At 41.4% G+C, this 22,480-nt stretch overlaps 1 protein-coding gene across 2 annotated transcripts in view; it reads left to right on the forward strand.

Annotated features, from left to right (window-relative positions):
- The first annotated feature begins 22,015 nt into the window (after positions 1–22,015).
- Positions 22,016–22,480, forward strand: part of mau2 (MAU2 sister chromatid cohesion factor) — a 12,925-nt gene continuing 12,460 nt past the window's right edge. For both annotated transcript variants that reach the window (XM_042066906.1, XM_042066915.1), the window contains exon 1: positions 22,016–22,273. In XM_042066906.1, coding sequence (XP_041922840.1) covers positions 22,037–22,273 — 237 coding nt within the window. In that variant the 5' untranslated portion in view covers positions 22,016–22,036. The remainder of the gene's footprint in view (positions 22,274–22,480) is intronic.

The raw sequence follows: 22,480 nt of genomic DNA on the forward strand, positions 1-22,480 counted from the left end.
ACTTCATATAGCTCGACTTACCTCACGTTTTTGTCTGTTTCAAGGCTCAGATTGCATCCCAATTTGTTTGACGAACACCTTTTTTGCCTTTACTTTGTTCATGGCAATGCAGTAAAAAGTTGTAGAGAATCATGAGTGCAGACACCATAGGCACACACAGGTAAACTCGGGTCAAGTCAGGTCAGATCAGTTCGTGTCACAGATGGAGCGCAGAAAGGTAATTTTTAATCACTAAATAAAAAAATGCATTTATTTCTTTAAGGCGCACACCACATATGTCTGTAAATTGCTCAGCCCCAGAGAATCCCTCCACCATGGCAATGATATTGCCTGATTCAGGACAGTCTGCCCTACACACACATAAAATGCATGTAGAGCTATGAGCTTGCTGTGGTGAGATACATGTCAAAATATAAGAATTTTTATAATACGCTTTTTATATTTTAATTCTTTAAAAATCAAAATATCAATGCTAGTACTAATACATGACATGATGGCAGATCTGGATAGCCTAGACTCCGCTGAAAAAAAACAATATATAATATGTGTGTGTGGCACTTACAATGACCAGAATAAATCCTTATGAATAAAGGTAGTGAAAATGCCCTAAAAACAGCTTGGTAATGGCATGATGCCTAAAAGTGTAATTGAACCCTCTTCTTCACCTTGAGCCTCCCCTGTAGTACTTATACATAAGAAAACAGGAGGCCTAAGAATCTGTGTTGATTATCGCGAATTGAATGTCATCACACACATTGACGCATACCCCTTACCTACAATTCAAGAAATCCTCGAGTCCTTGGCCGGTGCGATAGTATTCACTAACCTGGATTTGAATAGTGGATACTGGCAAGTCCAGATGGATGCAGACAGTCAAGAAAAAAACGCCTTTGTTTGTGGCCATGGGCTTTACCAGTTCAAAGTAATGCCTATCGGTCTCGGCCTTAAGAATGCTCCAGCCACATTCCAGAGACGAATGGCCCTTAAGGACCTCTTGGAGAAGAACTGTTTTGTCTATTTGGATGATATTATCATCTATTTATCAGACTTCAACAAACATGTCAATGATCTGCAGCGGGTTCTCAATAGCCTCCGAGCAGTAGGCCTTACAGTGAACATGGAAAAAAGTAATTTCTTTCAACCAAAACTCACATTCCTGGGCCATGTAGTCTCGGCTGAGTGAGTCCAAGCAGACCCGGTCAAGACCCAGGCCATCAAAAATTGTTTAAAAGGGGTTCAGCATTTTTTGGGTATGGCCGGATGGTACCACCGGTTTGTCCCTAATTTTTCCCAAGTTGCTGAACCCTTGCACCAACTCAAATGGAAGGGGGCCAGATTCCACTGGACTCCGGAGTGTCAGGAAGCATTTGATGTCCTTAAAACATATTTAGTCAATCCCCCAATCTTAGGACACCCTGATTTGCAGCTGCCCCAGACTGTACAGATGCCAGCAACATCAGCCTCGGTGCAATCTTAGTTCAGCAGAGAGCCCAAGGGTCAAAAGAGGTCCTGGCCTTTGCGAGCCAAACTTTAAACAAGGCAGAGAGAAATTATAACACCACGGAGCAAGAGTGCCTGGCCATGGTCTGGGCTTTACAGAAATGGCGTCACTACCTGGAGGGTCGACACTTCAAGGTAGTGACGGACCATGCTGCCCTAGGCTGGGTATTCAAGACCAATAAACCCAGTCCACGGCTCATGCGCTGGGCTTTGTTGCTCCAAGAATTCAGCTTCTCGGTGGAATACAGGAAAGGACAATATAACACTGTCCCTGATGGCCTGTTCCGAGTTACTCTTTCAAGCAGTGGCCCCATCTGTGCTGTTATAATGAAAGAGGAGCCAGACCCTCTGAAGTTGGAACTTCCTGTGATGTAGTGTTGCACGGTGTATCGATACTAAAAAGGTATCACGATGCCTTCACGCAAAAAACAATACAATTTCCGATGTTTTTAGAATCGATACTTTATTAAAATTAACGTTCTGTGTCTGCGTGAACTGCTGCTCTCATTGCTCCTTGCATGCATCTAGGCAAGTGGGCGTGTCAAGCAGGCAGCTCTGAGTGAGTGAGTGAGTGCGCAGCCAACGTCAACATACAGTAGTTCTTTGCCGACCGTCCTCGGCCTTGTGGATAAAATCTGCAACTATTTCGGATACATCGCGAATAGTGAAGGCAAGCCATCAGGTACACAGAGGCCCGTTTGTGAAATATGTTTCAAAGTCATTTAAAAGCAGTAGGCTACGCATGGAACTTGGCTAAACACCTCGCAGACATATCCCAACATTTTTGTTCAAAGAACAGCAGGTAAACGAATATGCTAACACGACTACATGGTTAGTGCCAAGTTCTTCTCTTCTGTTTTAGTCTAGCCTAAGTGAAACGAGTAAGGTTCTCTGGGATAAAGCGAACCTTCCTTCATCAATGAATTTTGACGAGACATAACGAGCTGTAATCATTTTGACGAGACATAACGAGCTGTAATCATAGGGTGCTAACGTGATGAAAGCTCAATGTTCACGCCAGAATAACATTACCATAACTTGTAAACAATCTATTTCATGTTCGGTCAGTACTACTGGTAATATTTGTCATGGCATGTAGACTGCAATTTGTTCAATAAGTATTGCCCAGATGTATAATACCAGCAAAGCGTGTTGAGTCCTAATAATAATAGCGGCTTATTGTTACGTTGTAGCAAATTATGTTATCAAAGAAATAGACGTAGGCTAATGTAGGAATGCACACAGACATATTGCAACAGGTAATGGTGTAGGCCTATCTGACGAAGACCTGAGTGGTTGGAACGTCGTACTTGTACACTGGGCGCAAAGAATTCCTCACATTTTTCCCTTTGCAACTGTCAAAGAAATCCCATGAACACGGGAAGGCCTAGGGAAGCCTATACTGTACATCAGATGGCCTAAAGATTAGGCCCCTCTGCATAGCATTCAGTGATTTGCATGCAGTAATTTCAACACTGACCTTGATCTAGCCTAGTTTGGCTATTTAAAGCTACTTTATTGGCAAAACACAACACAATGTAAATGAACTATAACAAAAAATAAAGGACTTAATCACACAAAGTAGGCCTACTATTTTACTGACTATAAAAATAATAATTATGTAGGAAGTTTAGAACCCAGAATTGACCTGCACACTACAAAAGTGCACCGAATTCAACACAAATGACTCAATACACTTGGAGGAGGTATGAGTCCTTTCTTTTCCAGATATCTTAGGATTTCGCCCGTAGTATCGTTTCAGTATCGAGCATCGTGATATTTATGGCAGGTATCGTATCGAAGTCATAATTTTGGTATCGTGACAACACTACTGTGATGGATGATGAAATATGGACTGCGCAACAACAGGACTCTAATGTCCAGGCCATATACGATTCCATCTTGGAAAGCGGAGGTCAGGAAGTAAATGACACCACTAGGCTCACCATCATCAGGGACAAGGTGTAACGGGTAGTGCCACATCGTGCCCTTTATCAAGTGTATGTCCAACTCCTGCAAGCTTTCCACAATCACCCATCGGCTGGCTATCTAGGTCGATATAAAACCTACAAGCGAGCAAGTGCTGGCTTACTGGCCTAAGATGGGTCTAGAGGTAAAGGAATACATAAGATCATGCAAAGTCTGCCAGCAGAGAAAAAAAGCTGGGAAAATGCAACAAACCATCGTCACCCATCCATGGGAAATGCTGGGAGTGGACTTAATGGGGCCCCTGTAAAGGAGCTCCCACCTGAACACCTACCTTTTGGTCTTTGTGGACTATTACATAAGATGGGTAAAGTTGTTCCCCTTGCGTGAGGCCTCTGCAGCAATATGCTCCCGCATTTTAGTGAAGGAGATCATTACCCAATGGGGAGCCCTGAAATATCTGCTGTCCGATCAAGGAAAAAAATATCCGCACACTGTTTCTAAAGCTCCCAGTTTAATGGTGGGTGATGCACAACGTTTCACAATGTTTGTGAGCCCCCATGTTCATGCCCCCCAGAGTGTAGCGCTGTAGCTGCCTGGCTGCCTTAGCTGTTGGCTGCTGAAACGGAGATACATGTATACAGTACTGTATGTGAAAAATCACCAGAGTTCTCCTTTAAGTTTGAGCAGCAGTTGATTTTCAAAGTTAGTTGTGCTCATCCTTACTCACTTTGCAGTGAACAGTAATCCAGTACAACTGAAAAGCTGCTCACAGGCATCTGAGGCAGGCAGGCCCATGTCGAGTTTCAGTTCAGTTTACTTTATTTGTAAAGGAGTTCAGCAGATCCAAGGGCCTCGGACTGTGGGAAAAGTGGGACTGATTACAGGGCCTCAATGGAGGAGAGGGCCCTTGACAAGTCTGGAATATATCTTATTTTACCTGAATATTTTAATTTCCAAATTAAATGTCAAAATGAACGTCAGACAAAATGTAAAGTTTGACTGACTAAATTTTGTACAAAGAAATAGTGAAGACTGTCTAAGGCAGGGGTGTCAAACATCAGGCCCGCCAGCAGGTTTAACGGCCCCCCAGATGTTTTGGTAGGAACGGAAAGTCAGAAAAAAAAAGAAATTCACATCCAGTTTTCTTCAACAATGTGTTATAACCAATATTTCTATGATATGACAAATTGATTAAACCTAGCACTACAAACCATCCTCAGCAAGGAATAAGCAGAACATGGAACTAACATGGAAGTAGGGCATTTCAAAAGAGAAAGAGCAGCATGTGACAGCAGTACATTATTGTGTACTGTACTTGTTTGCTCATAAGTGATAATCAAACAACACTCTGATACCCATGCAGAAAAATGATAATGGCCATGACAATGACAGCCCCCCACGAGGTTTCATTCCAACAAATCCGGCCCACTACCTAATATGAGTTTGACAAGGTCTAAGGTCATTCTCACTCTCCCTTGCTAAAGCGCAAAATGGTTTGGTCCGCCTGCACAACGATTCATAAGGTATCTCATTTTGTTTACGTAGTTGAGCATCGCTAGTAGTGGACAGCTAATTGTTGCTGCTGGTACAATGTCTTTCTCCAAGAAAACCAAGCCGGATTACAACCCATCCACTTCCATCTCCATCTCTTTCAAAAAGACTTGGCACCAGCTTGATACATGCCCTAGTAGGCTACATGCTGATCCACCTTCCTTTCCTTTCGGTTGTCGTTAGTCTTAACTTTTTTTTTTTTTACTCAGTAACGGATGGGATTTGTACGGAGCCCCTAAGGGGACTTGAGCAAAAAGAAAATCTAAAGTTTATGTGCTCACCTGAAACTTTCATGTGCTCATGTGAAACTTTCATGTGCTCACGTGAAAGTTTCATGTGCTCACGTGAAAGTTTCATGTGCGCACGTGAAAGTTTCATGTGAAAAGGTTTTGCGTGCGCACACGAAACTTTCATGTGCTCACGTGAAACTTTCATGTGCGCACATGAAAGTTTCACGTGAGCACATGAAACTAAACTTTAGATTTTTTTTGCTCATGTCCCCTTAGGGGCTCCGTAGATTTGTGATGTAGCGAAGTACAATACGTAATCAAGTAAAAATAAAAGTACCAATTTTAAAAACTACTTAAAAAATACAAAATACACAAAAAAACTACTCAATACAGTAACATGAGTAAATGTAATTAGTGACTTTCCACCTCTGGCTATTTAATGAGGGTTTGGCAAGGAAGTACCATCCCCAAACAAACTTAACAGAGAGAGTAGGCTAAATCAGCAATAAGTAAGCAATGCCATTTTTTTCACTCAGAGCTAAGCATACCTGTGTGTAAACAAAATGTCCTCACTTATCAGAACATAGATAATTAATGTAACATAAATAAATGTTACCCCGCTGCTCATCCAGCTACACTGGCTACCTATGGCGGCCCGCATCAAATTCAAGTCTCTAACGCTTGCGTACAAAGTAGTCTCCGGTTCTGCTCCCACCTACTTGAATGCCCTCATACAGACTTACACTACCTCCAGACCGCTGCGCTCCTCTGACGAACGACGTCTAGCTCTACCACCGGTACGCTCAAGCCAATCCAAACTTTTCTCATCTGTTGTTCCTCGTTGGTGGAACACACTGCCAGTTCCTACAAGGGCAGGGACATCCTTTTCCACTTTCAAAAAACTCCTGAAGACCCAGCTCTTTAGAGAACATCTACTCTCATAGCAACACTTACAACAAGTCTTACTGATCCTAGCACTCACCAGCCGTTTTAAACTGACAAGTAACTGTTAAAAACAGCACTCACCGACGCACTTATTCTTACTGTACTCTAATGTTTTTTAAACTGTCCTAAAATTGTGAGAATTGTTCTAAAACTTACTGTTTACCATGTTGTTAGTCGCTTTGGTTAAAAAGCGTCAGCCAAATGTAATGTAATGTAATAATTATGACTGTCGCTAGCAAAGCGGTCATATAGGGATTGTTTTTTTTTTTTTTTTTTTTTTTCCCAGTCATCTACTTCCTGAAATTTTGGTCAGCGGGGCACCGAAACACCGGGGCACATGAAATTTGGTGGGTATGTAGCCCCAGTAAACTTTTACGGAAAAATTTCGTTTGGTCCCCGGGCGCCACTCCCCCTCTGCGCTGGGCCCCCCGAAACCCAAAAAATGCAGTTTTTCCTAAATAACTACCTGAACCGTGGCACCGAGGATGAAGAAATTTTTATGGTATGTTGGGGGTATGCCAAGTTTCTGGGGGTATGCCAAGTTTCGTAGAATTTCATCCATGGGGGGGGTCTAAAAAATTAAGTTATGTGTACATTTAGTGACTGTACACTTATTGGACTGTAGATGGTGGTGCACACATATACACACGCACACACACACACAGGCACGTATACCATCAGTATCGGCAATTAGAACGGCCGATACATAATTACAAATTCAGTAGGATTAAAGGAAAACCAGATATTCATCATAATAATAATTTGGCTGCATTTCCAGTATTGGTGTCACATAGTCGTTTGTCCACTAGATGGCGCATCGTTGCAGTGAGACGTAATTTTGTTGGAAGTTAATCTAAAGTGGGTTGGAAAGACACTACGCTTCCTACAAGGACAAGACTGTACCAGAGCCCGTCTACGGAGAGCCTTGCCACTCCGTATTAAGTCCCTTTGTACCGAATTTTGGATGCAGTTCCACCAGAGTTCCACTGGGGGCGATCGCCATGAGTGCAGAATGAATGGGAGTCAATGGAGCTAGACAGCTAAATTGGTCTCTTTCACCTGATTGTCGTTGACAAATCTCAGATTTGATTGTAGTTTGTATAACTTCAACATGGGTCATAGGTCAAAAGTTGAATGAACGAGTACTAATGTCCTTTTGATTTCTTACAGGTTGGGTCGTTGTTGCACATAACACGCTAGCATTGTGCTAATGAATGACGTCATTGACACATTTGAAAGGCTTTTTAGAACAATTAAGTGACTTATATAAATATAATACTCAACCAAATGTATTTTCTTTGCCTCCCCTTTCAAATGCAATACTCAAATTACTTGAAAAAAAATTATATCCCAAGAAAAGTGGATTTTGAGGGGTACAGCTCCATAGACCTCCATGCATTCTGCACTCGTGGACGAGCGCCCTCATGTGGAACCACAGAAGGAACTGCAACCAGTTCAGAAACCGGAAGTTTTCCGAGTGGCAGTTCTTTATTGTCAATGCACAAATTAAGTAACAGTAGTCTGAAACGTTATTGTTAATGCACAAATTAAGTAACAGTAGTCTGAAACGAAATGCTGTTTTACATCTAACCAGTGGTGCAAATAACTGACATGTCCAAATGGGCCTTGATGAAATGCGTCGCTAGACTGTTCATACACATTTTAATCATCCAAAACGGTATGGAACACATTAATTAACTGAAAAATGTTGCATAGTATGCCTTTAACGGGCCAAAGTTGAAGAGCTGTTGTCCGTTATTGTTCGTGCAAATATAGGCTGATTCATGTTCCCATGCATTGTGTAACTGAGGTCCATGGCTAGTCTGGTTTTCATCAGACCAAGCTCTATCTTTTAAGAAATCAAAAAATAAATAGCTGGCAGATCAGGCTGGGTTCACCCAGCCTAGTCCATAGGCACCCGATATTGTTTAATTTTCTGATTGAGATATCCACGCTCTGGCTATTCTAAATGCAAAAATGCATCAGGGAGTTATGACAAAACTGTAACTAACAAACTAGATCCTAATAGAAAGCTGTTAGCTTCCCTAAGCTACAGGTAGGATTATAAGGTAGGCCTATTTACAACATAAATTGTCAATAGGCTATGCTGGCGACACAAATAAAATCTCCTTTGGAAACCAATGGCTTACGCCTTACAGTATCAAGCGGACTTAAACTGCCATATCGTGGCGAAAAGTTGTAATAAAATTCACGCAGCTCCATGAGTCAAAGAAAGCGCGAATGAAGTAGCCACTTCTAAATGGGACCCACTACACAGTAGCTTAAGGTGTGTTGATAAAGCAGCCATAATGAAATGAAGTGTCATTGGATACTTCACACACACGTGCTTTTTAATTTCACAGACTACAACTACCAAGCTGGAATCAAAGCACATCGATTCCCCTTTCACACCCTGCACGCACTTAAAACAAAATAAAAAGGCGTCTCAGTCTCACACATGTATAGGCAAAACTGTATCAGACCGGTGTAACGTTGGTAAATCTTCCATTGCACAGAATGATTTTTGTAGCACTCAATCAAATTGGCCTCCATCACTCAACCAACGCTAACGGTAACATTACCTAGGTCCTTATTGATATTATAAGATGAACGTACCTGCAGTAAAAACCAAGCATGTCCGATAAACATCCTCAGATTTATTTCGGCTTCAAGAAGAAATGGAAATTACATTTCATGTGAACATCATCCTATCCTTATTAGACATTCTCTGCGGTAAACTACACTCCTTGAAGCGTCCATTGTTTTTCCAACCCACTTTTAACTTCCAACAAAATTACGTCTCACTGCAACGACGCGCCATCTAGTGGACAAACGACTACTTATCGCCAATACTGGAAATGCAGCCATGATGATGAATATTTATTTTGGCTTTCTTTTAATCCTACTGAATTTGTGTAATTATGTATCGGCCGTTCTAATACCGATAGTATGTGGGTGCCTGTGTGTGTGTGCATGTGTATATGTGTGCACCGCCATCTACAGGCCAATGAGTGTACAGTCACTAAATGTACACATAACCAAATTTTTTTTAGACCCCCCCATGGATGAAATTCTACGAAACTTGGTATACCCCCAGAGAATGCCAGGTCAATCATACACATAAAATTTGGTGCAGTTCTGAACATCTTAACTGAAGATAGGGGCGATTAAAGCAGAATAATATTGCATTTTCATTTTTTACCGGGGGGGGGGGGTGCAAATTACAAATGAGTGATTATGGGCCAGATTGATGTGGGCCCTTGAGACCAACATACCGTAAAAGATTCTTCATCCTCAGTGCCACGGTTCAGGTAGTTATTTAGGAAAAAATGCTTTTTTTTGCGGTTCGGGGGGCCCAGCATGGGGGGGGTGGGGGGGTTGGGATGGTTGAGTGATGGAGGCCAATTTGATTATTGATGTATTTGTAGAAAACCATAAATTCGTTTATAGGCTACCAAGCAAATTGATAACAGCACTAATTGTATCTTTCGACTGTCATCTCATTCGCTTATGACCATAACCTAGGCTACTAATAGGAGCTAAGTGAGTTAGCCACAACACGTTCGCTACGTGATGGTTTTTTAATGGAAAATATATAGGCTACCTGAAAGATAACCTGTCTATGATGCATCCTAAACACCGGGCTGGGACATTTCTGCTCAAAGTCTCAAAAAGCATCTGAGTCAACGTTCATTCCCAAACACCCATATAGGCTACTTCAATCCTCTATTTTTTTTAGTAAGGAAGAGCATGGCTCAAAGTAAAGTACATAAGTAAACTACATAAATTCGTCAAAGTGAATAATTTGTGTCAACTCACCGCAATGTAGATTTATTAACGCACCTGTGATGATCTACATCTCCATTTAAACCAGATGTTTTAGAGCGCACGTTGAGATGTATTCAGGGCAGGGCTGTACCTACACATATTTGTTGCACGTGCTAAAAAAATCATTCTTTGCGATGGATGATTTAGTACCAACGTTACACCGGTCAGATACAGTTTTGCCTATGGCTATTCCGTGAGACTGAGGCGCTTTTTGTTTGTTCGAAGTGCGTGTTTAGGGTGTGAGAGGGGAGTCGATGTGCTTTGATTCCAGCTTGGTAGTTGTAGTCTATGCGATTAAAAAACACGTGTGTGTGAAGTATCCAAACAATGATAACGCTTTCATTATGGCTGCTTTAGCCACAGACCTTGAGCTACTGTACAGTGGGTTGGGTTCCATTTAGAAGTGTCCACTTCATTCGCCCTTTCCGTGATTCACACAGCAACGTGAAATGTATTACTGATATGCATTAACTTTTCGCCAAGAGGTGGCAGCTTGATACTGTAAGGTGTAAGCCATTGGTTCCAAAGGAGATTTTATTTGGGTCGCCAGCATAGCCTAGTGACAAGTGTTGTGTAATAGGCCTAGCATAGGGCCTACCTTATATAGCTTATAGTTTGTTAACAGTCACGGTTTTGTCATAACTCCCTCTATGCATTTTTGCATTTAGAATAGCTCTGAAACCGGGGGGCGAACATGTCGCAGGGGGGGCGCCAGTGCGTGGATATCTCAATCGCAAAATTAAACAATATTTCTATCGGGCGCCTACCATGGACTAGGCTGGGTGAAAATCAAAAGATTGCGTCAAAAGATTGAGCTTAACCATGGACCTCATAGTTGCAAAATGCAAGGGAACATGAATCAGCATATTATTTGCACAAACAATAACGGACAGTATAGCTCTTCAACTTTGCCCGTTAAAATGTGTATGAACTGTCTCGCAACGCATTTCATGAAGGCCCTTTTGGACATGTCAGTTATTTGCACCACTGGGTAAAACGTTTAATTTTTTTGTTTTTTTGTTTTGTTTAATAATAAATAAATAAATACATTATGCTGCTACCTTCTGCTTTTCCCAAATACAATGTAGCCTACAGGTGTACCTTTCATCAGTCCAGTTGCAATGGATGGACTGTGATGAACTGCCCTACTTGTGATTGTTTAGAGATTTTAAAGGTTTTATAACAATGCTACAAATTTTTTGGCCCAGAAACAAATCTATTCACCTTTGCAGAGCCAGTAGGCTACTTTGTGTGCGGAATGTGTGCAAACACACATTCCAAACAAGCATACACAAAAGTTTCAAGAGTGGGGGATGGAGTAGAAGATGGAGACAAATTCATTAATATGATTTATTTTCGCGGAATGGATGTACAGGACTGAGCGGCGGTCATATTTTGTACCACTATGCGGTACATCTAGTTTAACTTGCTGCACTTGTGTTCTTCCAGGTGGATGAGCAGAATGTTCCCGAGACCCACGTTCTCAGTGACAACGCCATCAACAGTGAGAACGACAGCGACAGTGACAGTGACAGGACAATCATTCCAGAGTTGTAACCTACATTACGAATACATAAAAATGTTTAAGCCTGTGCTCTGCATGTTTAAGCCTGCGATCTGCATGGATTGTTTGGCTACTGCCATTTTAAATTGCATTTTTATTAAAACTCCCTAAGAAGGGACTAGAATAGAATATGACAAACACAAGACCAAGAGACGTTGCAACTTAGGTCACCGACACGTCCTGGGCACGTAACTTTTGGTTGATGTAGTCACAACGTAAAGGTGATTCACAAGATGACATATCCATCATGTTATTCCATGACGTAACCGAGACCAATGCGGCCCGTAACCACCACGTAACCACAACGTAACTGTGTTTGGTGGGCAGTTTTTCGTCAGCCCCGATTAGGTTAGTGACTTGCCCTTTCTGCTCATGGACTACTGAGACGTAGGGCACGGGTTTTCATCTCCTTTCATTATTTGCTGTTTCGGGCACCGCCATCACGCTATCCGGCAAAATATTCTTTGTCACCGGTATTTACCGACTTACGGCTCCCATTGACTTCCATTCAACACATCAAAACAAAACGTCAATTATGTGCTCAAACTAATGCCACTGACTTATGCCAGCAACCATTTCACTTTGATAATGAACTACATTTTGGAACAACATATACAGCAGGAATAACAGAATTTGGCTTAAGCAGTGAGGATAAATTTTATGCAAAGTGTCAACCCCTAAGACTGTGCCCATTGCCCAAATTTATGGTCGTTTAATGTTGAATGTCAGAGTCTGCCTTAAAGGCACACTATGCAGGTTTTTTAGGTTCATTTACCTTCATTTAACAGCTTCAGAGTCATTGGAATGGTTATATGACTTTTTTCGGGTTGAATGGTGGCCGTCTCGCTTCCCCCTAGCGCGGGTGAGTGGAAAAACCACCCTTGCAACTGTGGGCCGGTGGGCCGACGGCCTCAGTGTCAGGAAGTAGGCTATAGCCAAAGTCCTTTTAGGCAAGTCCCTCCATGGGCACTCGTTTTATGGGCACTCATCGGGCACAGTCTTTGAGTCGAACTGCGCGTGCGCAAGGCTTCACGACACCAATCCAAAGATTGTTAAGGCGGAGCAAGATACTTCGTCGTAGTTCATGTCTATGGGCGCGAAATGGGGATCGAATCCTGTCTGCATAAAGAGGCGTGTCGATGACGTATTGACGAGCGTAAGTTGCAACCGGCCAACAGCAGCGGCAGAAATAACCGGCGCACACCTGATATAAGGTTGATTTTCTCCAGACTGGATTGCTCAAAAATGCTAAAAATGTACCTGAAATGTTCAGAAGGGTTTGAGGATCATGAAAATGTGCCCGAAATTCACATTCCTAACTCTATAGAACCAAGACCTTAGCATATGTGGTGAAATTCTGAGCTATGCCCATAGACTTCAATGGAGCAGTCGCTGCCTCTGCTCTGCATAAAGGGGGATTTTGACCCCCCCTCGTGCGATCCGGGTTCCTGGAAGTGGCTCCTGATGAAATATCTTGCTCCGCCTTAACAATCTTTGACCAATCTTGCTCCAGCGGCGAGATCACAACACATGATTGGCACGATGTCTTCACAACACACCACATGATTGGCTCAATGTATTCACATGTGGACGTTTTGCAGAGGAAGGGGTGGGATATGTGTAGACAACGGCCATATTGGCGTGACCCCATGCATTTCTATGGAGTATTTTTTGAGTGCTGTGTCTCCACATTAGAAAGTCTCTGGTATAGCCTAACAAGTGTAACAAATTGCTTTACTGCATTCAAATACACATACATGCCAGGCACCGGCTAGAAAAAGGTAGCGATGGAGTGTCTCAGACATTCATCATGACAGAGCCAGCGAAAAGAAGCAAAAACCGAGAAAACAGTAAGGAAATGGCCAATACTGCATAGTTTACCTTTAATGATACACCTCAATTTATAAAGGAATTAAGTTTCAAAAGAAAAACACAATATATCAGATGGATTACATGAATAATTGACAAGGAAAGATTATTCAACGGTTGCTTCTTTTCTAATAAATATAATGGGATACATTACATATTTCAGGCCACCAGATGGCGGCATGGCACTGCACTTCAGGCCTTTTTGGATGTAAAAGCAAGCAGTGAAAGGGCGTCATCTGGTGGCCGTGCAGCGCAATAGCGCCATGAAATATTCTTGTTTCTTGTTTCGAATACTAATTATTTCTGTAATCCCTATGTGTTTTTCTTTTTAAACTTTGTGATGTAATATGAAGGTATGTTTTTGAGTGTAATTACTCTGACAAAGAACTCCCTTTCACACAGCGGCAATTTTCTTCCTTCCGAGATTTCTCCACGTTGCTTCAGCCAAATTCTGTTCTTCTTGCTGTATATATGTTGTACCAAAATGTAGTTTATTATCAAAGTGAAATGGTTGCTAGCATCAGCGGCGTTAGTTTGAGCACATTTTAGTACCGGTATTATTTACATGTGTAAGCTAAATCGGTAATAGCGGTGACCAAAGAATATTTTGCCGGTGTTACATGGCAACTGGCTCCCATGTAAACTGGCTGCGTTGATGACGTTTCATGATTGATGACGAGTCTTTGACAGATGTGGCCGCTTGCAGATTTGTCACTTTCTGATATACTAGAGACGCACACAAATATGCATGACATGTTTAAAAGTCAAAATTGTATGTAGCACTACATGCATTGGACCATGAATATGCCACCCAAAAAACAAACACCTAAATTAACTCCACGTGTGTATCGAACGAATAAATTGACCTGTTTTCTTGGTAATAGAGTCTATCCACTTGCGCCACGAACTAGCTGACGGTACTCACATAAATTGACTTCAGTTGTATGATTAAAAGAAGTCAGCTAAAGTTATTATAATTGTAACAAGTTAACATAGCTGTTCATGTTATCTGGCTACCATGTTATCATGCTACCGTTGCCCAAGCCATTTAGTAGGCCTTCAAAGTATCATGGTTAAGTTTTACAAACGTTTCACTGAGGTTAGGCTGTGGCCGCCCCTACCTGAAGTGTCTGTAGAGCCACATGAACGTCAGCAAATAAATTAAATTAAAATGTGTTGCCTAATTGTGTATCCTTTTGTCCAGCCTGTTCTTTTAAGAATTCAGTTCATGAAACACAGGCATTGAAACGCACATTGCAATGGGCAGGAGAAGTCTATAACGTGTCCATATTTTACACAAACTTTGAGCACAGGGAGAGTCAAAACTCTTAGGCTTATAGGCTATTAACGCTGACATGTAAACATGGGTTTGATGTTTTTTTGATACTTTATTTCCCAATTCACAAGTTGGTGCTTCTCCTGTGGCGCAACAGGTTAATGCCTCTACATTGCTTTTTCACACAGTCGACATGGGTTCAATCCTCCTCATCACACTTTTTTTTAATATTATTTATTTATTTTTAGACCAGCAACGCTTCCTCAATTTAGGCTACAGATACTAGGTGGCCACAGAGAGCCTGACCAGCAGTCAGTGACATGTTTGAAAACTTAACCATGATACTTTGAAGACCTACTGGCTTGGGCAACTGCTGTAGCAAGACAACACCATCAGCCGTGTTAACTTGCTACAATCATCAGCTGACTTCTTCTAATTGTATAGACTAAGTCAAGTAAATTTCCCTATGATTTATCAGCTGGTTCGTGGCGCAAGTATGTAGATGAATGGTTATGTAGGAGGTTTCATTTAGGAAGCAGGTTCGATACCTACGTGGAGTTATTATTTGGGTATTTATTTTTTTGGTGGCATATTCATGGTCCAGTGTATGTTGTGTACTACACAATTTTGACATTTAAATATGTCATGCATATTTGTATTTGTTCGTCTCCAGTTTTTCAATCAGAAAGTGACAAATCTGCAAACGGCCACATCTGTCAAAGAAACGTCATCACTCGTGAAACGTCATCAATGCAGCCAGTTAACATGGGTGCCAGTTGCCATGTAACACCGGATAGCGTGATGCGGTGTTTTGGGGCCTCCGCCATGAGCCTAAGCCAGATTGACTAGGGCTCTCAAGTTTTGAAGATAGGCACGAGTGATTGCTTTTTACCTGACATCTTTGAAAGACAGATGCAATGATTAATGCATCCATGGCCAGGATATAATTTATTTGATTGATGATTTTATGATTTTAAACTAACATCGACTATGCAATAGGCTACACTTTTATTTAGTGCTAATACAATTATTAAGCCTATTTGAAGAGAGGGGTGTTTATAAAGTGACAATATGTCAGTCACCCTGTGATAACGAAAATATGACTAGGACTAGACTAGTGAACAGGATGTAAAACTGTTGGCTAAGTTACAGACATTCATGAAAAACTGATGCTAATTTATCTGGGAAACAGCAGTCAAGTTATCATTGTTTGTGTCAAACAAGTTGTGAATTTGTTGTAACATTAAAACAGGAGATGACTTACTCTGTGCTCAAAGTGATGCTCAGAGCTTCTGTGGGTGAACACTCTCTGCAGTGTTTTCCGGTCAGAGACCGAGCAGTTGCCATATTATACTGTGACACAGTTGGTGAGGATGCTCTCAATGGTCCAGCGGTAGAAGTTCACCAGGGTCTGAGGAGTTCACTGAGTTTGGTGATCAGTTTGGAGGGGATAATGGTGTTGAATGCTGAACTGAAGTCAATGAACAGCATTCTTAGATAGGTGTTGCTATTGTCAAGGAGGGACAGGGCGGAGTGAAGTGCTGTAGAGATGGCATCCTCCATGCTCCTGTTCTGACAGAATAGGCGAATTGGTAGGGGTCGAGGGAGGGTGGCAGGTTATGAGGTGGGCCAGGGCCAGCCTCTTGAAGCACTATTTATTATATAGTTATTCATCTAGCGGTTATGAAGAAATATGATTAACACTTTACGGTAAAATTACATGAATTATCATGAATTCATACATTAATTAATTCCTTTATCTTATGAATCATCAGGAATTGATATGAGTTCATATACTCTCATTCATGATGACCTCGAACAACACATCATAAAGCATTAGATGCGATGGGTACATCATTATGATTTATGATTTCTTAAGCATGATCATCATGATTATGTGAATTTCAGGTTAATTGCTCATGCTTTCATCATAGCTGTGGCCCTTCAACTAAAGTGGCGAATAATGACATGTGTTTAGAGAACTGCAAAGTTGTGTTCAAATCAGAATTTGAGCAGTGATGACCACATTTTTGGCAGAAAAAGAAATAGTCATGATCATGCTTAATAAATCATAATTCTTCATGAATGGCAAACTATGAACTCATGTCAATTCCTGATGATTCATGAGATATTAAAGCTGCAGTTGGCAAGTCTGACAGATTGAGGGGACTTAGCCCAAATTTTGAATGTTTACAACTCTCATGCCCCTCCCCCACTACCACCGAGCACCCTCTCATTGAGTTTGTGCTCGTCAGTCTGCACCAGACTGTGATTGACAGTCAGTTCTCACACAACCCTGCTCTGATTAAACCAGAAGAACCGGGAGCTGTGGATTTTTGCAAAACAAATAACAGGCTCTAGGTGGAGGTAGAAGTGCGTTTTTTTTTCTAAAACCGGCTGATTTATCTTGTTCTGTCGGAGCATAGTGACCGTTTCAGTGAATATGATCAAAAAAATATTGCCAAATGCAGCTTTAATGAATGAAGTAATCATGAATTAATATCTCAAAAACATAAATCATGAAATTCATGCATGAATTCATGATAATTAATTTACCCTTACCATAAAGTGTTACCGAAATGGGTATATGTAACTGACTCATGCCGAGACTACATTACCAACCTTGTTCGCTTCCAATACCCCAGTGTAGAGGACGAATTTAGCTCGTAGATAACTAACTGTGGAACTGCAGTATAACCAAAGATCCTTGATTGCTGAATTAAGGAATGACTTATGTTTGTTATAACATTTAACATTTAAAGTGAAGCTTGCCAAACCCACAGGCAGCTCGATTGCGACTTTGTTTGTGACACTCCTGTTAGTAAACTGGAAAGAGCTAAAAATATAAGTGTAATGGTCGCCTAACGTTGATGTAGCCCATATAATAGGTTTCCAAGCGTCTTCTTTCCCCGAAATAGGGACGGGGACGTAGCAAATTCAAAGATCATGCCTGTGTAACGTAATCTCTTTCAGACACGCCCTCTGTTCGCTGGTTGGTTGGTGGCTCTCGGTAGATTTTCTAAACAAGAAATCCAAAGAGAGCTCATCTCTGCCAGTCTCAGTACTGAAGCGAAACAAAATTGAGGTCTTGAAAAGCACCATTAATTGCTGAAGAATGTGGGCATTGGTGAACCCACAAAGGAAACAAATCTTCAGAAACAATGTGCATAGAACAGACTTGGTCATACATTTGGTCATATAGTGGAATGATGGAACTTCTAATGAGACAAAATTCAGACCATGTGGATTGGTGTTTACAATTTAGGATTACAAATTAACAATTTTAAACTTTACATTTCATCACTACACATCTTTCTTGACCCTCAAAAAACATAAGTCTCATTCGGCAATGTCACAGAAGGATGAGACCGAACGCAAGTGCAGGACTCTTGTATTTAATTTCCAAAACAAAACTTGCACAAGGGCAATAATAAAACACACAGGAGATACCAGCCAAAACAGAGAACGAGCAATGAGAACAGGACCGCGTACAAGGTTCAGTACTGAACAGTCCTTCGGCGTCTTAACCAAGCCAACACAGAGAGGCAAAACAGGAGGGTTTAAATAGGGACGTGAACAGGTGCAGGGGATTAACTGAAATGAGTGACTCATTAGTAGACCGGGGATGCAGATTTCAGCAATTTGATTTTTCAAAGGTTATTTCAGGTAATTAGCATAGGCATAATACTAGATTTTTTTATTTTTTTCACAGCCTGTACCCTTGATCTATTGGTCAAGGGAGATTTCTGAGATGCACACATGTGAACAATATGAATTCATTTACATGGTATAATGACGTCTGCCCAAAGAAAGTGCCCAAAATCGCCATTTTGGCAATCCTTTTGTTTATGATTTGAATTTGATGGTCAAAAACTCTAACTTCAGCTTGGGAACAGGGCTAGTTGGACATAATCTCTATTATGTCTATGGCCATGTAACGGAGGCAAACTGAGCTAGCATAGTTGCGCATGTAAATCCTCACACCCCTAACCTTAAAGGAACACGCCACCCAATGTCGGTAGTAATATATGTTCTTACCTTAACTTTCACGAGTTGAGTCATACCTCTTCCGTGTCGGTACGTGCACTCAAACGCTCTGGTGCGCAGCGCGAATGTGTTAGCATGTTGCTATGCTAGCGGGCTCAGACGTAGCCATAGAGGGAGAAAGATAGCAGTAATCAAAAACATCCACGTTTTCCCTACTTAAATACAGTTGCACGAGTAGTTGATAAAAATGTGTAAGGTCACACAACATGAAACGTGGCGATTTTCCAAGCGAATAAACAGGAGAACTACAATGTGTGTTCTCTTCCGCTAGCATAGCAACATGCTAACACATTCGCGCTGCGCACCAGAGCGTTTGAGTGCACGTAGGCTACCGACACGGGAGAGATATGACTTAACTCGTGAAAGTTAAGGCAAGAACATATATTACTACTGACATTGGGTGGCGTGTTCCTTTAAGCCTGGGCTTTTAGCTCAGTGGTTAGAGCGTTCGACTCTCATGCCGGTGTATGTTGAGGTGGCGGGTTCGAGGGCCGTGAGCGGCGGACGAATTACGACCTCTGTTTCAGTGGTGCCGTGACCCGGATCATGGAAGTGAGGATTTAGGGAGGTGAGTGTAACGGAGGTGAACTGAGCTAGCATGCTAGTTGCCCGTGTAAATCCTCACACCCCTAACCTTAAGAATGCTTCTAACTGCTGAGTTGGAAGCCTGGGCTTTTAGCTCAGTGGTTAAAGCGTTCGACTCTTATGCTGGTGAGTGTTGAGGTGGTGGGTTTTAGGGCCGTGAGTGGCGGTCGAATTGCGACCTCTGTTACAGCCACAGCCATCTTTATGAAAATGGCATTTCATGGGTGTTTGTCCAGCACCAGCTAAACTTAGCCAATTAGGTTTCTATGTTGCAGACGGAGACAACGTAAGGTAGCCTACAACTGCAGTACTAAAGCCAAAACGTCACGTTGTCCAGGCAACCAGATTTTCTGTTCTAAACAACCGAACCTAGAATGGCGTTTTCTATTGCTTTGCTGTGTTCTCTTTGAAAATAATCAAATAAATCTATTTCAAGAGGTGAAAATGACTAGATCGAAACATGTCAAGGCTTTTATGCATTCTTCCGGGATATTAAAAGGAAAAGTTTGCGCCAGCATGAAAGATAAAGTTTATAACGTAACGGTAAATTGGCCTAATCTGTTCTGATTACATAATGTTACTACTGCCAACCGGGGTGGCTTTGGACACTTTTTAATTTTTTTGGAATTTATTTACCAACCTGAAAAAAAATCGGCAAGTAGGCTATGAGTGATGATTGCATTCAGGAAGCACTGCACCATGTTGACAGTTCAGTTTTTTAAATAAAAAATAAAGACAATCTATTCTCAATAATTGCTTTAATCATCGGAAAAAGCAAACTGCTTATCAATTCGCAAAGAAAACGTTCCTTTTCTATAAAAGTTTGGTCTGGCATAGGCTTGTATTTCACGTTGTTAATTTGGTTTGTGTAGAACAGAAAATTGGTTGCTACGGAAATGTGACATCACACTTTAGTACTCTATTAGCGCCTTCATGCCACATCGGATATTCGGAAATTCCGACCTCCAAAAGAGGAAAAATGACTTGAACGTAGGGTTGGATTTTTTGCTCGGAGACTCATGCGGAACTCTTCTGCCCCGAGGTACCCGACTTGAAGTCACTATCATATTCTTCAACTACGGCCTCCCTTGCAACAACACAAGAGGCAAAATTCACTCTCATTACAAGTAGGCAAAGTAATTGTAGTAAGCAGTTTTAATAACTTATTTATGCATTTCTTGTATTTGTTTTCCGAGCTGATCTCATGAACACTCTTTCTTCTGAGGATTTTTAAAGTCGGGTCCTCCGAGCTTATGAACGGCATGAAGGCAGTATATGTCGTTGATGAAGATTGGATATTCCCTCAGAGGAAAAGAAGTTGTTCAAGAATGCGCTTCACCTCATTATAGGTGCAAATGTATTTCACTGGTTAAGATAACATTTAGGGAATGGAAGTAGAAATTTGCCTCGTGTCTCGAAGTCCTAGGCTGTACTGGGTACCCTCCTAAATATTAAAGAGCCACCCCAAGTCAACAACTTTAAGCAAAAATAAATAAATAAATAACAGACAAAACCAGGTCTGACCCCATGGCTCCCAGACTGTTACTCACAGTGACATAGAAAAGGGTTAAATTGTCCAAATGATTGCATGAAGTACTGTCTGAATAATCACACAGAATACTGTATTGTAGTACATTTTATTTGAGTTGATTGAATCTTGAAATTAGAGGTATTTCCTTTTTTTCATGATTTTGGTACATTGGTAGCCTGGCAAGCCAGACCCACATTAAAATGTAGGGTCTGGGCACTCACCGTTCGCAGTGCTCAGTCCGAGGGGCGGGATAATCAGTTGCCTTTCAAATTCCCTCTGCACGCAATAGGACACAATAGGATATTTGTTTTCAAGTAGCAGGGAATTCAAGCCAAACCGTTGCAACTGATTGATGGCAGCAACGTTGGCATCAATCATTATGTTAAGCCCACCAAACGACTCTATACACGATTTCAATGACCTGATTAAGTTTCGATTTCTGGAGCTCACAAGCCAACGGAGAGTTGCTAGACTAGCCCTGGCAGCAAATGTGCTAGGGGCGCGTCTAGATTTCTAGGCTAGTACATTGGGCTTTTTCAAATTTAAACATCAAATTACAGAAAACTTGTAATCATTTTTTTTTTTCATATTAATGTAAGTAATAAACTGGGGAAATGTCATAGTGATATCTGCTAATTATGTTTTACCCTATTCACCTGCAGTCTTGCGTTATATTCAGCACATTGAACAAGAAAGGGTTAATAAACGAAATTGCGCAATATCAATGGGCACCCTCTCAAATCTTAAAGCTACCCCTAGTCTACAAGATTCTGCAAAAAAAAAAAAAAAAAGATTCTGCAAAAAAAACAAACAAACAAACAAAAAGAAAACACTTTAACCTGACAAAACCAGGTCTGACCAGGCAGGTAATTATGAAATGATTATGTGGTGAAAGAAAACATTGGCCTAGCCTACTTTTTTTCACATGTTTGAAAACCCTTTCTCTGAGAGATGAACATAGGCTATATGCCTATGGAAACAGTATCTCCAAATTCATTAATTTTCAGGAAATTGAAAATTGAAATAGGCTAATCCAACATTGCGTTGAAAAAGATACAAGGTTTCCACCATAGACTTTATCCGCTTGGGTGGAAACCTTTATGATACAATATGACACCACGATGTTGCCACCTGGCGGAGAGTAACAGGAGTGGCGTTGTGGTATTGTTATTGTTGTTAAAATGGCGACCGGAGGAGGAGAGGCCCCCGAGTCTTGGTACCTTGCCCTGTTGGGATTTGCAGAACATTTTAGGACATCTAGCCCCCCGAAGATTCGTCTTTGCGTGCATTGTCTCCAAGCCGTTTTTCAGTTCAAGCCGCCGCAAAGGGTCGAAGCCCGAACTCACCTTCAGCTGGGTTCTGTCTTATACCATCACACTAAGAATAGCGAGCTGGCCCGGAATCACTTGGAAAAAGCGGTAAGACTGACTAGGAAAGGTCGTGGATGTAACGTTAAAGACGCAGGAGAGCAGGCCTCTGTAGCTGGTCCTGTTGCGCTGTCATGTGAACTCGCCGTGTAAAAGTGTAACTCGTAATTAATAAACGTTCATGTTTGGATATATATGGATATTTAGTATTGGAGGAAATAATTGAAAAATAAGTTAAGTTGTGTTTTTTTGAATCAG

Source organism: Alosa sapidissima, chromosome 1, assembly GCF_018492685.1.
Source record: "Alosa sapidissima isolate fAloSap1 chromosome 1, fAloSap1.pri, whole genome shotgun sequence".
Classification (NCBI taxonomy): Eukaryota; Metazoa; Chordata; class Actinopteri; order Clupeiformes; family Clupeidae; genus Alosa; species Alosa sapidissima.